Source organism: Sparus aurata, chromosome 22 (genome assembly GCF_900880675.1).
Source record: "Sparus aurata chromosome 22, fSpaAur1.1, whole genome shotgun sequence".
NCBI classification, from domain to species: Eukaryota; Metazoa; Chordata; class Actinopteri; order Spariformes; family Sparidae; genus Sparus; species Sparus aurata.
The window spans coordinates 14,093,534-14,110,167 of NC_044208.1; the positions used below are offsets into that span (position 1 = coordinate 14,093,534).

The 16,634-nt window shown below is 42.6% G+C and overlaps 1 protein-coding gene across 9 annotated transcripts in view; it reads right to left on the bottom strand.

Moving 5' to 3' along the window:
• Window positions 1–370: 370 nt before the first annotated feature.
• Window positions 371–16,634, bottom strand: part of lama2 (laminin, alpha 2) — a 226,251-nt gene continuing 209,987 nt past the window's right edge. For 7 of the 9 annotated variants that reach the window (XM_030404445.1, XM_030404444.1, XM_030404440.1 and 4 more), the window contains 14 exons: window positions 15,719–15,870; window positions 15,439–15,615; window positions 13,964–14,156; window positions 11,862–11,948; window positions 8,391–8,503; window positions 4,743–4,836; window positions 4,328–4,423; window positions 3,959–4,039; window positions 3,739–3,816; window positions 3,511–3,589; window positions 3,264–3,395; window positions 3,041–3,171; window positions 1,761–1,980; window positions 371–1,656 (listed from right to left, as the gene is read on the bottom strand). In XM_030404445.1, the coding sequence (XP_030260305.1) occupies window positions 1,496–1,656; window positions 1,761–1,980; window positions 3,041–3,171; window positions 3,264–3,395; window positions 3,511–3,589; window positions 3,739–3,816; window positions 3,959–4,039; window positions 4,328–4,423; window positions 4,743–4,836; window positions 8,391–8,503; window positions 11,862–11,948; window positions 13,964–14,156; window positions 15,439–15,615; window positions 15,719–15,870 (1,794 nt within the window). In that variant the 3' untranslated portion in view covers window positions 371–1,495. The remainder of the gene's footprint in view (window positions 1,657–1,760; window positions 1,981–3,040; window positions 3,172–3,263; window positions 3,396–3,510; window positions 3,590–3,738; window positions 3,817–3,958; window positions 4,040–4,327; window positions 4,424–4,742; window positions 4,837–8,390; window positions 8,504–11,861; window positions 11,949–13,963; window positions 14,157–15,438; window positions 15,616–15,718; window positions 15,871–16,634) is intronic. The other 2 variants (XM_030404447.1, XM_030404442.1) reach the window with 1 other exon arrangement.

Here is a 16,634-nt window from a genome sequence, read left to right on the forward strand (position 1 = left end):
TTAGCACATCCAGTTGTGAAGTTATGGTCCCCTTACAGCTCTCTGGTGGTGGTTGTGCCGCTCTGTCAGTAGGGTTTGAATTGCAGCAGCACCACCTGGTGGAGCTTCAGGAAAAAGCAGCATCAGGTGTTTTTTTTTTTTTTCAGGTTTCTTTTACAAGTTCATCTTAACTTTGTCAGGGATGAGTCTTAACCATTAAGGCTACTTGTTTATTTTTTTTGCTAGAAAATGTATCAAGCAAAAATTTAACTCTAAGAATCTCATTCAGCCCTAACCAGAAACAACTTGTGGGATTATGTCCACAAATGTCTTTCATAATTTGCTTTCGTATCATCACATTCTGCAGTTGAAAGAAGGACAGGACAATCTGTGTGATGCGATCAAGAGTATATTTCAAAAAACAGCTGCTGAAGTGTTTTCAGCCACACCATGCAGAACATACACTGCAATTACTGTCCCGCAGAAACCTTGTACCTCCAACTTAATATCTCAACATTAGTGAAAAGTAACACAAGCTGCAGCTTGTGAGAAAATAGCCTGTTATGTTAATCAAATCAATTGATCAAGTGTGGAATGTTAAAGGAATATTGCACCCATATAAAATGCTCTCACCCTCACGTTTGTTGAGGCATCAGTAAAGTTTTCAATTCAACTACATTATTGACAGGCTTAGTTTCTACTTTCTACAAACAATTTTACCACTTGCATTCAAGCCGGGATGGTTTATTAAAGTAGACTCTAACTGTAATTGCTTAGATTACTAGGTAATGAAATAAATACTGGACATGTGGACCGAGGGTTTTCTGCCTTTAGAGCCTTCAGATGTAAAACTGACATTTCTAGAAGTCTAAAACCAGAGTGTTAGCCACTGCTGCTGTTGAAATGAAGTTCAACTTCATCTTTAATGACAATACTCTAAAAACTATGCCTATGACAAAAGGAAACATCAGTTGAGACATGAATTAAGACCGTCTCGACCGATGCAGGGAACAAGGTTTATGAAGGACAAAGGTAGACAATTCACGCCAAAATACGACTTATATTATATAATAATTCTAAGTCAATTCAACACGAGGAACTGAAAAACAAAGCTGCTTTAATGTTCACATAATCACACATTCTGCAAATATAATTAATACTGTGAGCACCTGTGACCACAGCACAGGTCTTAATACTAACGTCCTCCTTCATGTAAGACAATTTGAGGCCTCGATCTGCAGCCATGAAAAGTTTAGGTGTCGACTGAAAATTGTGTTTTTTCCTTCTTTCGTTTTGAAGACTGCACCAGGTAACTTTGTCGCCTCAAACATACAAGAAACAGATGTTTCCATATGTCTTCTGTTGAAAAGATTGCTTTTTTAGAAGTCATTTAATCACAGGTATAGTCTGTAGTGAACTTAATTCCAACAAACGGGATGACTTTACGTTAGTTTGGTTTTGTGATTCAGGCAGATTGAATCGGATTATTGTTATGCTAACTACAGGAGGGAACGCTCTAGGCAGCTACAGCGGGACAGGAGAGGGGCTGGACTCCTTTAATCTCCAGAGCCTTGTTGAAGTGCACATCCATGGTCTTAGAAGCTTTGGTGATCTTCAGGTTCTTCATACAACCTCTGAAGGAAGTGGTAAAAGAGACGGCAGCCTGACGAACTCCATCTAACAGGGAAATAAAATGATTACGTCTCACTGCAGGGTCACATGTAAAGTGAAAATGACCGTTGTTCAAGTATTTTATCGTGTGTGTTATAAAGTATTCGTACCAGGATATCCTCCAACGTAGAGGGGGTCGTTTGTGTCACACGTGTTGGAGCGTGCGTTCGGGCTCTCCGCCTTGCTCTGCTTCCCGTCGACCACGAGCTCCAACCGATGGCGGAACTTGTTGGCGGTGACGGAGTGCCACTGGCCGTCGCAGAAGCCCTGCCCCTCGGGAACATGCTCCGCTGTAATCCTTCCAGCTCCGTTGTCGACATTGAAGAGCAGCTAGTGGGAAGGGAAAAATAATTATTGCTCTCTTTTTGCAGAGATCAGATGCAGAGCAACAAAGTGCAACCTTCGTAACATTCTCAACTTTAAAGGGATAGCTTGGGTCTTTTGATGTGGGGTTGTATGAGGTACTTATCTTTAGTAAGTGTTTTACCGTTATTAGATGACCGTCAGCTCTCCCCCTGTGTGGAGCAGCACTGACAGGCAAGCAGAGCATCGTAATGCTGAATGCAATCAACAAGCAAGATGTGTTTTAACCACTTAATTGAAGGCACACTTCAAAAATATATTTCTGTTTAACTTTACACTATATTTTGAAACTTTTTTGGCCCTTTCCTTTTGTGCTACATTCCCCTCAACCATGCTGTGTCTGCGAAATGACTCCGTAGACCAGCTTTTAGTGTCAGACTTTCAGCAGCTGTTTGAGGCAATGTAAAGCACCAACAATGTTCAAAATATAATGTACACTTAAAAGGCTATATTTTTACTTATGTGGCAAAAATACATCACGCTGTCAGTCCTGTTTTACTGCTCTGCTTCTCCACACAGGTGGAAAGCTGATGGTCATCTGTTGCAGGTAATACACTGATTAGAGATAAGTACTTCAGAGAACCCCACATCAAAAGACCTGAACTATCACTGTAAGGCTGGAGCAAGCAATTGTTTAGCTTAGCAAAAAGAGTTGGAACTTGGTGAAACCGCCGGCTTGGCTCGCACCAAAAAATCTAAATCTGCTCTCCAGCACCTCTAAAGTTTTTGAATGAACAGGTTTTACTATGTCTGACTCGTACAAAAGGGCAAATACAACTGCCATTTTCCAAGGGGTGTTAGACAAGTCCCTGTAAAGCGGCTAAATTGTTGTTTTTTACATTTGAGTTCTTGTCTGGATTAAACAAATGGGATGTGGTGTTCTAATTAGTTGCCCTTATCAGTCTTTCTGCTTAATTATTTAACAGGCAGACATGTAAGTGGTAATGAGCTCTTCGTCTAACTCGCCACCAGTGAATAAGTGTGTTTCCCAAGATGTTGAACCATTCCTTCAGTCACTGTAATCTACCTTGCCCTGGACGATCTCTATTCCCAGTCCATCGTTGGCCTGGTTACTGATGGCCAAGAGCACTCCACTGGTTCTGCTGGTTCTGAACTCCAGTGCTATCGACACATCGAGACCCACTCTGTACGAAGCAACTACACACAGAGAGAGATTATTGTTCACACACAGAATAAACGAAGTCTGAAAATCTACAGCAATCAAATGGCTCATCAGCGTCTCATCTCACCCGCTTTCAGGAAGCCAGTGCCGTCAAAATAGGTGCCCGTCTCTGTGGCGACAAAACATCTTCCCACCATGTGGGTGGATGTGGGCGTGGCCATGTTCAGTTTGAAGTCCTCGACGACAGACTCAGCACGACCTAGGCAAAGAGGAGAGGGGAGGCAAATGTTTTAACACCAACTTTGTAACTTAAATTTTAAGTTTATTAAAGATAAACAACAAAAAATGATAGTTCACATTATAAAATACAATACCTGTGGTGGCTGATTTGGTGCTCACAGGACCTCCAACCATCTTAAGGTTACGGATACAGCCGTTAATACTGTAGAGGATCTAGAAACAGAAGAATGATTGGTTTAATCTGACAGAAATCACTCAGTAAATACTGACCAGCCAACACGCATCGTCACCGTTCACATCGAACTTGAATTATGTTGACTGACACACTTTGAGAGATGCAAGTGTGTATCTATGTGTTTTACCGGTCCTATTCTCTTGGTGGTGTAGTTCTTTGGTAATCCACCAATGTAAACCACTCCAACCACGTCCAGCAGGTCAGCCTGGGAGGAAGAAGACAACTTATTAATGCAACAATGAAACAAAAATGTACTCTGTCAACAGTTGTGTTTATTCCTGAATCATTTGTCTTTGTCAGCCATGCCGCTATGTGTATGTGCAGTTATATAGGAGGAATTAAACTACCTTCTTTGGACTGATCATCTGTTTGCTGTATCGTCCGTCGACTAGGAGTATGCTTCTCTGCTTGCTACGATTCACACGGATCTGAGGGGGAAAAAAAGAAGGAAACAGAAAAGATATGTATAAACACTGAGGAAGCAAAAAAAACAGAGCAGATTTTCTTTCCAGGATCTTGGATGTAAAGAAAAAGATGAATGTTGCCTTCATGTGCTCTCACTTGAAATATAGATTAAGTATTTATTAACTGTAACAAAGGGGTTAATTCTTCCAGGGAAAAGGGAACTTCTGTGACAAATGAGGCACAAGGACCTAATATTCTGAACTAATAGAGAATCTGCCAAACGAGCATGAATGAAGAATTAACTGTCCTACCTTGTGCCAGTTCCCGTCATTGATGGAGAAGGGGACGCAGCCGGATATGTTTCCATGACCAAGATCATAACCCAGACACACCTGTCCATCCTTGATCTGCAGGAAGAGAGACAGAGCATTAATATTCCCCGTGTGAAACAGACAAACAACTTCAGCCTCTGTACAGTCTCCTCACAGACAGAAAACAGAGGAAGGATGTGAAAAGATGGAGAGTTTGAGGCTGCACGATGCCATACGTTAAAATTCACCACTTATCGGTCTTTGATATAGTAGTCGTAAATTCTGCTATGTTCTACACACTTTGACACACCTTAGCAAGAAAATCTATTCAGATGCTTAATTTCTATAAAAAGAAGCAGGCACTGTAAATGTGATGTTAACTGTGCTGATAAGCGTCAGAGCAGTAGATGAATACCTGTATGGAAACAAAGTCGGCATGGTTGATTCTCGCCATGTAGAGGACGAGACCGGACTCCTCCTTCGTCCTCAGCTCGAGCTCCAGTACCAGCCTGAGACAGAAACACAAATTTCAGATTACAAAATTAAAGTATATATGCTCTAACCCGGGTATTACATCATGTTTCTTTGCGATGCTTTGTATTTTTTAATCACAATACTGAAAAAATACTGGCATCTGACACGTGAAGCACTTTCCTGCGACAGTGATAACATTTTTCCTACAAAAGGATGCACTTAATTCTCTATTAAGAATGTTTATTTAAAAGCCTGAAAATCTCCTTTCACATACATTGTGTTCAGAGGAGGCTCGTCCATAGAGGCAGAGGAGGTTGGTCCTCCTCTATTTTTGGGAGGCAAGAGGAAGATCCATTTTTTTTAAAGAAAGAGTAACTGGTTGAAATAAATCATTACCAAATCTCAGTATCATTTATAAAATATTATATGTATTATATCATTAAAAAAGTTTCTTCTTTGGAAGAAAATCCACCTAAAACGGTTGAACAGCGACAGCTGCAGACGGAGGAGACAGAGCAGTCTGTGAGAGGAGCAGGGAGCAGGAAGGTGGGGGCTAGAGGAGGACGGAGGGCTTCTGTCCTCCGTGGGAGGGATCTCCTTCCATTCACTCAATGCATTCAGGATTTTTTCATGCTGATCTATGATTGGCTAAGACACGTAAAATAACGCGCTAAGGGAGGACGTCCTCCCTTACCAATCAGCAACCAGAATACAAGATTGACAGCAGGTTGGTCCAATAACAGTTCCCAAATTTCATTCTCACATTTATACAGCCGTAAACAAAAAATACTTCTATGTACCGTATTGACCCGAATATAGTACGATTTTTTTTTTTTTTTTTTCCGATTAAAATTATTTGAAAGAGTGGGGTCGTCTTATAATCGGGGTCTAAAGGCAGGAACACACCAGCCCAACCGTTGGACGTCTGAAGCGTTTGGAGAGACTCGGAAGAGGTCGGGAACATATATGTTTGGTGTGTTCGGCTCTGTCGGAAGCTTTCGGAGCCGCGCGGACGTTGTCGGATCCGACTGAGCATGCGAAGTCTGAGGAGGAGGGCCGTCGGACGTCTGAGCCATTGGATCCTCCGATTGGTTGTGTGCCAGCTGAATGGCCGTTCTGATTGGCGGTGTGCTAGCGAATCACCGCGGTGTGTGGGAGGGACGGAATACTGTGTGCGCTTTGTTTTTCTATGCACTCCGTTCCGTCATTCCCCGTTTTCATGTTTTGCAGTAGTGGCACCAGAGTAGTTGTTACGTCCGTTCAGGACGAATTAATTTGTGTAAGTTTGGTAATGCCTCGCTGCATGTTTAGTATGCAGCTGTTTTTTATCGGAAATAGTTAAGTTTCGTTTTGATCGAAAGTAAAAAGAGTTGCATGCATAAGGTTCTCGTTTACAACTCACAACACAAGCGCCACCCGCTTATTGCATCTCGCGCAAGCGCAGAATGTACGCTACTGTGGCATAGGCAGCACGTCAAAGCGGTGTGTTCAATGCAACTTTTCTGCCGAACGGGTCAGACAAGAGGCAACGGAGTGGTCGGAGAGTGGTCGGATAAGGCAGTTGGACGTCTGGGCGGTGTGTGGGGGCCTTAACCGTTGACACATGCTGATAGTTGTCTGGGTCGCTACGCGACCGCAACGGCAGAGGGCGCCATCTTGTTGTAGAGACGTCACTGACACCGTGGCTGCGGTTATCTGCCAATCACAGCGGAGAAGAAGTGACAGGAGATGAAAAATGGAGAGACGCGGTGAATTTACGCAGCAAAGTGGATCAAGTGTGGCAAGTTAACAGACATCTGAGGCGGAGCTATGACGCTGATTTTAAGATAATGAGATCAATGCAGCAGAGGCGCCAAACAACTGTCAGCCAGCCAAGAAATATGGAGTTACGGAGGGTAACGTCCGAAGATGGCGGGTCCAAAAAGACCGTCTGAAAACGCTAACAGTAAGAGAAAAGCTTATCGTGGTCCTCTAAGCGGCCGCTTCCAAGAGATTGACAGGAAGGTGTGTGAGTTTGTTACTGAGAAACAAATTTTGGATATCAGAGTCTTTTTCTGAAGATTAGTCTTGAAAAGAGGGGTCGTCTTATTATCAGGGTCGTCCTATATTCGGGTCAATATGGCATTTTACAGTTTTCACTGCCCGCCATGCTCGGACAAGAAATATGGAGTTTTCAGCGATATCGGAATCGGTTTCAAAGGAAATATAAGCACATTTCTGATAGAAAAAAAAAACTGTTGGGAGAAATCAGAGCGAAGCAGTCAGAAAAATAATAAATAGTTTTCGTTTCGTTCGTCCTGCTGGAGGACGTAACGTTAGTGTGATGTCCTGTGCTGTCGTGAAGTATGTACATTGATTGCTGTGGTAGCACAGTGAGTAGAGCAGGCGACTGGGGATCAAATTCCGGAAGGGGTATACAGTGTTATTTTTTTTGTCTTGTATATTAGCCATTTAATAAAATGTTTTTTATAGAATTCTTATAAGTCATTGTTTTATTGCTTAGTTTTCATTAAATATAAGAAAGTAGGGATAAGTAGTTGACTTGTATAAAATAACATGACACCGTGGACTGGTTTTCCTCCTGTCCTCCTCAATTTTTTCAGTCACCAGCCGCCACTGATTGTGTTCCAGGACCAATACTGTTTGCTACTGGGATGTTTGTGTGGTTTTTTCACAACTGAAAGATGCATACGATAATAAAAGATGCATTTGATTTAGACAGCAGGATCAGAGTCAGAAACACCAAGTAAGTTTACACATAAGGAATTTGCCGAATGACAAACAACACTAAAAGTACTTAAAAGACATAATAAAACTATAAAAATATAAATAGAGTGCAACCATTTTATGTAGGTGAAGTATATGCTTAATAAGAGTAGTGATTAGAATAAATGCCCCTGACTCATCCCCGGAACAGCAACAGTTTTTACATTTTTACTATTACATCAAGTAAGCACCTGAAATGCACATGAACAGTTGCCTTGTCTGTAGAATTAATGGAAGTATATCAGTATAAAATGTATTTCTTTATCTTTCCATCGTTTTGTTTTTGTTGGTGTCAGTTGTGAAATTTCTTCCATCTTATTATATTCTATCTTTTATCTTATTTTTTAACTCTCATGTGGGAAACCCAATGAAAAAAAGAATTCACGGACTAATCTTTATAAATTCCTTACTTTCTTTGGCATCTGTGAAAATCACACGTGTGTTATGTGTTAAATCGAGTGACAAAAATAGAAATGACATTTCTGGTGATTCATTTTCTGTGTCTGGTCTAAGTTGTTTTCTCTCCTGTGTCCTTGAGATCTGGTTTTGCCAGGATAATCTTTCTTAGTTCTCTTTTAGTCTGTTAAAACATGGTCAAAATAATGTGTGGTCATGTGTAAAACTGATTGATTGATCTTTACAGGACAAAAAGAAAAAAAGTTGTGCTGGGATAATTTTAATGAGTTCCTTATTTTATTTTTTTCACCTGTGAAGAACAAAAAATCTGTAGATATTTGGTCATGTGTGAAACAGAGTGAAAAAAAAAGTGACTCCAATACCACAGAATAAAACAATAAGGTGATCATTCATACTGCGTACGTACCTCTCTCTGACTTTGGTGTCATCGAAAGCGAACGTCATGTGGCTGTTCCTGCTCAGTCCGAACTGATAGGCCTTCTCCAGCGCGGTCGGGGCCACAGCCGAGGCACATGAATCCTGGAGATTGGACAGAACTTGTCAGCTACTGTGACAGGGTATCACAACTCTGCTCCTATTGCCTCTCGTCAACAGGAACTCTAACACTCGAGCAGAACGCGTGACAATCACTGTGACAGTGTTTCTGATCGGTGATGTGAGGTCGATATCTAATTAGTGAATTAACTCAGTATCAGCCCCCAAATACTGATACTAGATCTAATCAGTCCCAACTCTACAAATTACCATACTGAATATTTCAGATGGTCCCAGCGAGTTGCAGCATCTGGCCCATTAAAATCTGTTTAATTGCTTCATCTTTCATCAGTTTCTTTCTTCTTCATCACCTCAGAGCGGCTACTGCCAAGGTGGATTTGGCCGAGGCTGTTTTGAAAATCAGCAGCCCCTCCCCCCGTTTGATTCTCATGAACATCGCTCGGATCCGAGCCAAGCATCACACGCTGCGGTCTGATTTTCATTTGATTATGAGCTTCACTTTGGCAGCAGGGTAAACAAAGTGTTATTTCTGTGGCCCATGTCATTCTTTACAGGGTGCAGTTGAGCCAAGTGACCAGAAGGTGTCAGTGTTGTAATACAAATAAAGGTATCTTGCCGTTTTTCTTTTTTACTTTCTCCTGCGTTTTTCTTCTGGCTCTTCTTTATTCCACCTCATTCTCGCTTCTCTTATTTCATGTCCGTCCTTCGTTTTGTTGCCACTTTCCTTTCCTCATTAGCTGCCTTTAACACATTTTCTTCATATCCTGTCCACCTTCCCTCTCCTCATTTCCCCTCCTCTTTCATCCTCTCTTCTCTTCCTCTTCATCTCCCATCAGCCCAACTTTCTGACGCTCTTCTTCACTTCAGATCATATATCCTCTCTGCCTCTTGTCCTCCTCTTCTATCTGTTTCTAGTCTCTCTTTTCGTTTTCTTCTACTGCTGTTCTTCTTCTCTTTGGCATTTTATCCCTCTTTTCACAAGGCTCGTCTCCATTGGTTTTAATTCCCTTTTCTACCCACCTTTATCCCCTTTTCTTCATCTCAGTCTCTTCCCGCTGCCTTCCTCCACACTCACCCCGTTCCTTCCAGCTCCTCTGACCTCTCATGCTGCATCCTCCCCAATCGACCTCCTCCACCTCTCCTTGTCTAGCAGTTCTCTCCTATTGTCCTCCACTCCAACCTGTGTCACTTTCCTCTCCCGTTCTTTAGGCCCTCTCGTCTTATTCTCTCCTTTTGTTTAACCTAATTCTCTCTTTCCACCTCACTGTATCTCCTCACATCTTAACTTCCCTTTAATCTTTTTCCCCTCTGCTTACCAATCCTCTTCTTCTTCATTTCCTGCCCTACCACTCATCTAATCTTTTTTCCTCTTTCCCTTCATATCTTGCTCTTCTCCTTCCTCTCCTTCGCCACTCCTACTCCTTCTTTTCTCACCTGTTCACACACTTTCCTCTTTCCTTTTCCCCCCTTTTTTCCACTTCCTTTCTATCCTATCGCCTCCTCCTCTGAGTACATCTCCTGTTAAGTAACAAAGCTGCTTTGCCATACCTCCAGTGTCACTACGAGACAAAGTTAGAGAGAGAGTGAGAGAGAGAGAGAGAGAGGGAGAGCATCTGAGACGATTGGGCGTCGGTGTGTGTATGTGTTTCTTAATCTCCCCTCTCCTCTTGTTCTCTTTCAAGTGAAGACATTCCCAACACCGTGACCTTGCTTTGTTGCGGCTGACACTCACCTCTTATCGTGCTCCGTCCTCATATCCGCTCCTCCTCCTCAGCCTCCCTCTCTTTTTCCCTCCTTCCCTATCTAACAAAAGCGAGATGTCACTTGCTCAGAAGCTCTTTCCTTCCCTCTCCTTTCATTCCTCGCCTGCTTCCTCTCCTCCGTCTTTCCATTAAGCCAACAAAAGGCGGCCGCCGCTCTGCTCAGAAAGACTCTTCCCCTTTCTTCTCCTCCTCTTCCTCCATGGCTGCACCTTTTCTCTCCGCTCACATCTCTCCGCTCTCCGTCTTCTATCCTCTTTCATCCTCCTCCTCTCCTTCAATCCCTCTCTCTCATCCCCTGCATGTCTTTCCATTAAGCTGACAATAGGAAGACGGCCTCCCATTCAGAATGGCTGGTCTTTGGTTGGAGGTCATGGCAATAGAATCAGAAGTCATTTAGTCGGGATTTTGTTTTAAATGTGTGTGTGCGCAAGTGAAGACGGGCCGTGTGGGTATGTGCGTGTTTGTAAGAGTAGCCACCACTCTGGAGAGATCAGACGTCTCCGTTCTGCTCATTGTAGGTTTCAGAGAAGCTTCTCTTTTGGCCTCTGGTATCAATTAGCTTAAGCCACAAATGTTCTGCTCAACTCATGACCCATTTAAAAAAGGCAGTGCAATGTTCCTTAAGCAAATGTCATCCGTCAGTAGATTGCCTGATAGTGTTTCAAACGTAGCTCTTGAAACTTTAAAGGCTGAGGGCAAGTAATACCGCAGGTAAAGAAGCTTCACAGCTGCACAAAGAGTCGAGGGAGAGAGACATGTCTGAGCCATTTCTACCCCTCTGGTAGTAGACTGAAGTAAATGACGAACTTCAAACTAACCACCTGAAAAGAAACAGCTATCATGTGAGTCATCAAGTAGGTGGCCTGTTACAACACCTCACCATAAGAGTGTCATATGACAAAGACTGGTCCTTTCTCTCAATAACTGATGTCAAGGGCTCCCGGGCATAGCACAATAACCCACAGCTGCTGAAGCAGAGCTGGACAGTGGCCACCCGCTGAAGGGTCGTGGCCGCACAAGGCACTCAGTACAGATGTGAAGTAGGTGGATGTTGTAAAGCTTTACTCTACTGTCTTTCTTTGGGTGGTAATAGCTTAAAATAGGAAATCGCTAAGTAAGAAAACCCCTTAAATTGGAGACAAGAGTAACTTATGTCCAATAAAAGTGACATCAGGCTCAATAAATGTTTATGAGAACATTCTGTGCATTCTGTAAAAAATTCTAATCAGGATTGCCATCTTTAAAGTTCAGTGCCATTAAATCAACGATCTAGATTGCAAAAAGACATGAAAGTAAGAGAGGGGAGTCAGAAAAAATGACTGAGTGGTTGATGTTCTTCAGCTGGACATTTTCAAGCTGTGCCCTTCAGATCACTGGTGTTACCTTGTATGACATGAGAGCCATCTGAACATACAAAGACTTGTTTTGGACCCTCAGTGTCCTTCAGTGTCCAGAAACACCAAACCGACATCAACTGACATGCAGCTGGCTCGTACATTCACACCTCGTACCACCAGGTGGCGACATGCTGTATTCATCAACCAGTCTACTGATACTGTCGTGACCATTCACAGCATATCAAAGTGTATGTATAGGTATGCGTGTGTGTGTGTTTGTACCATGTCCGGGCTGGGCTCTTTCTCAGCAGTGGGCGGGGCTTCAGCAGCAGTGGGGGCGGAAGCAGGTGCAGCAGGGGGCGTGGCCTCCTGCAGGTGAGCAGTTGGGGAGTGGGAGTAAGGGGATTAGTGGCAGTGATAGTGTTTATGACAAGCACTCAACTGTCCAATCAGCTACACGCAGGCTATGATGTCATAAACACGAAAGGTCAAAGAGGTTAGTGAAGCAACAGAGGAACGCTTAGATGAATAGGCCTTGTTCCCATTTTTTTCAGCTGTTTTGCAGCTGAGAATCTACCCTGTGTTATACTTTGTTCACATTGAATTCCCTTACAACTGAGGGAAATTAGGGAGCTGTGATTTAAAAGGCTAATTAGAGGCAGTTGTCACATCATCAATCAGAACAGCAAGTATAGAAGAACTGAAAAAAACCCTCTAAATCCCACTTTCCTGAGGTTCACTGTAAGATGCCCCCTTTTAGAGCCTCTCCAACCTCTAAACTGGGGCTCACAACAGTCTCAAGAATCAGAAGAAGAGAATACGAAGTGACAGATAAAGAAGCCTCTTCACTCGGGAGCATGCTGAGACTGTTGTTTACCGTCAGCTGTGATTCAACTTGTGATTAAGGTCTCCGCTCTGACAATATCCTTTTACCGTTGATGAAAAATGCATGTTGCAACCTGTGCGCTGAGCTCCGTCACACGGTGAGCACAACATGACACACTTCTATTAAAAGACAAACACGCTGACTACTCCGCCGAAGACGGAAAACATGTATCCATCTCTACAAATCCTTTGTTGAATAAGAAGAACTTTAAATTGTGTAATTGCCAAGTTTGTGTCATGATTCAGCCTTTTGTAAAGAGCAAAGAAATGCACACTCTAGAAAAAGGCCAGTGGAACAAAAGCTAATTAAGGGAGACTTTCATTCTCTACACTCTGCATATAGTAATGCTGGTGGAGTTAAAGGGGAATTATGTAGTTTTGGAGAAGAATTTTAACATTGACAATGTTTATGAGGTAATAATCCAAAACTCAAATAACAATAACCAGAACACTGTTTGAATCTTTTACAGGTGGCAGGGTCCGCCAAAAATAAACAAAATAAATCAGTATCCAATTATGTTGTCCTTTCAGTTTGTTTATTCAGTAAATGAAGCTCTTTCTCTACTGATAAAGGTCATGACCTCTGAAGACCAAAACCTTTTTAAAAATCTTCCATTATCCTCTTACAGTAAGTCTGGTGAGACATTTGCTTGTATCTTGCAATTTTGTTACAGCCATAATGGACTTCAAAAGGATCAAAATGAACACAATACCAAGGAAATGAAAACAGAGATCATAAAGATAATTACCGCAGAGCGTCTGTTAAAATGTAGATGGGAACTCACATGCTGCAGTTTACTGTATATCATAAAACAGATGAACTTACAGCTCCGTAGAGCAACAAACCAGAGAGTTATATCTTAGCTGGCATCGCTCTTTGGCTCCGTGCTCCATGATCAATGTCCTTTAAGAGGTGTAGTTTAGCCAGTAACTGGGTAACTGATAAACTATGACTGCTATGAGGCTTGTAATACATTACATACGTGAAATATATTGCGATGCTAAGAGTGTGACGTGAATGACTCATTGCCAAGCGGGCTCTTAGCATCGCAGCTAAATGTTAGCTGAGAGTGTTTTGGCTCCTGCGAGCTCATAAAGCATATATGGCATGCACGGTTAGCCTAGCGTAGCGCCACGGCTCCGCACTGCATGACAGCTTGCCAAGAGGTGGAGTTTAGTGGCTCAAGGCTAAAGGGACCATAAAGAAGAGTTAATGGGCTGTACAACTGCTGTGTGATGAAGCGCTAAGCTAACACGGCGAGGCCACGGCTGCATTTCATCAGAGAGAAATAGGTGTGTGTTGGTGGGCGTGTAGGACTGAGTAACAGTGAGAAAATAAAGGTAGAATGTGATTGCATATTGGCGTATGTGCTTCTTTTTACGGTACTTAAAGATATGTGAGTTTTTTTTTTAATACCACAACACCTTCTGATGAACAGTATTACTGATGATTCTTATGCCTATGAGTGCGTGTTCCCATGCTAATCAGGTCCACTTACAGCAGGAGAGCCTGGAGGAGGTGTAGCGGGGGCCGGGGTCGGCGGAGGACTGAGTGGTTTTGACGCCTCCTTTTCCTCCTCGGGCTCCTCCTTGTCTGTCGGGAGAGGCAGAGGCGGCGGCGGCGGGCCAAGGTACGGGCACCTGCCGATTTCGGCGTTCTCAAAGGACACAGGCTGGGAGAAATCTGAGAGGCTGAGAGACGGACGGGTCATTAGGTTTAAGACAGGAACCATTAGCTGAAATTCTGAAAAAAAACCAAAACACTGTAATGTCAAAGATGGCAGCATGAATGACACACATCCCGCCCCTTTTTCCTCCAATCGTCAATTGGCTGATTGAGCAGCAAGAGGTTGATGTCTAAATTCACAAAATCACTAGAAAGTATTCAAATAAATATAGTGGAATAAAAAGTTAAAAGTTCCCCTCTGAACTGTAGGGGAGTAGAAGCACAACCAAATTATTATCCCTCTTTAATTTGTTGTCTGTTTACTCTGAATGCACCTAAACAAGAAAAGTACAGTAAGAATTGTCTGCGTCAGGTGCTTCAAGAACAACAGCAGGAGACGCACACAAGAATGATGAGGGCCCACTGACAGAGAGACAGATGTATATTAGGTAGAAGTATGAGTGCCGGGGTGATAGGGGTGAAATAAGGTGAGTGATAGATAAACAGACACAAACGTAAACACAGAAAGATGAGAGAGGAGTGTAATTTGAGTTATGAGTATGTTTATGATGTCGGACAGCTCTATTACTGCTGTTCCGGCAGAAAGAGACGCCGACTTTATCACCATCATCATCATCAACAACAACACCATGACCTCCTGCGATCAAATTAACTCCGCTTTAACCCAGCAGTGTATGAGGTCAAAGTAAGGCCTGTTATCTACTGCCAGAGAACATTATTGGGTAAACATTTGGATAACGAGGCAAAGATGCCCAGTGTGAAGCGCAAGTATTTAATACAGAATGTTCAAGGTCAACAGTCAAGGAAATTAAATTGATCGGTTTTGCCTGCGTCAGTGTTTTAACATGGTGGAGGCACAGGGGCGGAGAAATATTCTAAATCAAACGCTGAGTCTGTTCTTTTGCCCCGTATTTATCTTGTGATGCCCGGACAAATATTACCTGAGGATGTATCATAATCACAAATAGTTTCGGGTAAGAAGAAAATAACTGTCTTTAAGGTAAGTGGGCAGGGTCACATGGTCTCTAGAAGTTAGGTATGGATGTTATTTCAGCTCCAAATAGTGTGACGACAAGGAGGATAGATAACATGTACACATAAAGGCGATCAGAGATTTCTTTAGGACTGTTTCACCCATTTTCAGTAAGCGGGAGTGTCGGCAGGTGTGTATTATTGCTTCTCTACTGTAGTTATAAGCTTTTGTTACACATTTTGTTATATGTCACATGCACATTTAGCAAAACATACTGTATCGGCTAGATACAGTCGGTATCTACGGTTACGTACACGTTGTTCACCATCAGGTTCCATATACATCCCTGGAACGGAATGTTAGCGCTGCTGGAAGTTTGCTCCACTTCTGCAGGAATACCACCGAGGAAGATCCTCTGCAAGTTCACCGGCTGGTCGTTAGGAAGCGCTGCCTCCCTCTTGGCCTCTTCGTCCACCTGAACCGCATAAGATCTGGTGGAAAACACCCATGGACATTACACAGAGTAATAATCTACAATATTGCTGCACAGCTGGGGACGTGAACACAGGACTGAACAGCCTCACAAACACCAACCTGCCAGGCAGCCTCTCTATGCGCAGCGAGTGCTCTCTCCCATCATTGAGTGTGCCTTGTTCAGGCCGTCTGATGACACGACGCGGACTGTGGCTGCCAGTAAATACCAGGACCTCCAGAGAGCCTTTGTTCAGCATGACTGAGAGGTAGGGCTGCAGGAGTTGGAGATAAACTTTATTAGCTGTGGAAGTGTGAACATTGTAACTACTCTCAGGACACAGAGCTGGGGAGATGAGATAAAATGGAGAAGGTGAGGTCCAGGTTGATACACAGGAGAAGGGCTACGAATTTCAAGATAAACTAATCCCCACTATATATACTATATATGTACTGTGCTGATACCACCTAAAAGGCCAATTAATCAACCACTACCGACTGATGAGGCTAGATTAGAGGGGAAATTAGACTCCTTATATTATGTATTCAACATTGGCAAGTGAAAATAAAGGAAAACAGTTTGATGTTGAGTAAAAGTTTAGACAACTATGTGGGTGTAATTTTACTTAGCGCTTACATTTAGTCTCCTGGGCAGGATATGCAGCGTTAGAAGTGTGTTGCCGACAAAAAACATAAATTGATAACACAAAAGATCTCACAGGGTTAGAACTAAACAATAATGGAATTATAAAAATCATGAATGACATTTCTCTCAAGAATCCGACTGAATATCACTTCCCAAGAAATAATAAAAGAAAAAATGAGCAACTTGAGAGCCGAGTGTTAAAGTTCAACCTCTCCAGTAGTTAAAATTAAATAAAAATAACTATTTCTTAGAGCTTTTAGTTGTCTTTAATGTGGAATAAATGTTCAGAAAATAGTAAATCCAAATAGAAAAATACTTAACTACAAACACAAAATCAAAAAGGACAGTTCTCCCCAAAGTTTGTAGTGTTGGAGATATCGGCCGTTCAGATAC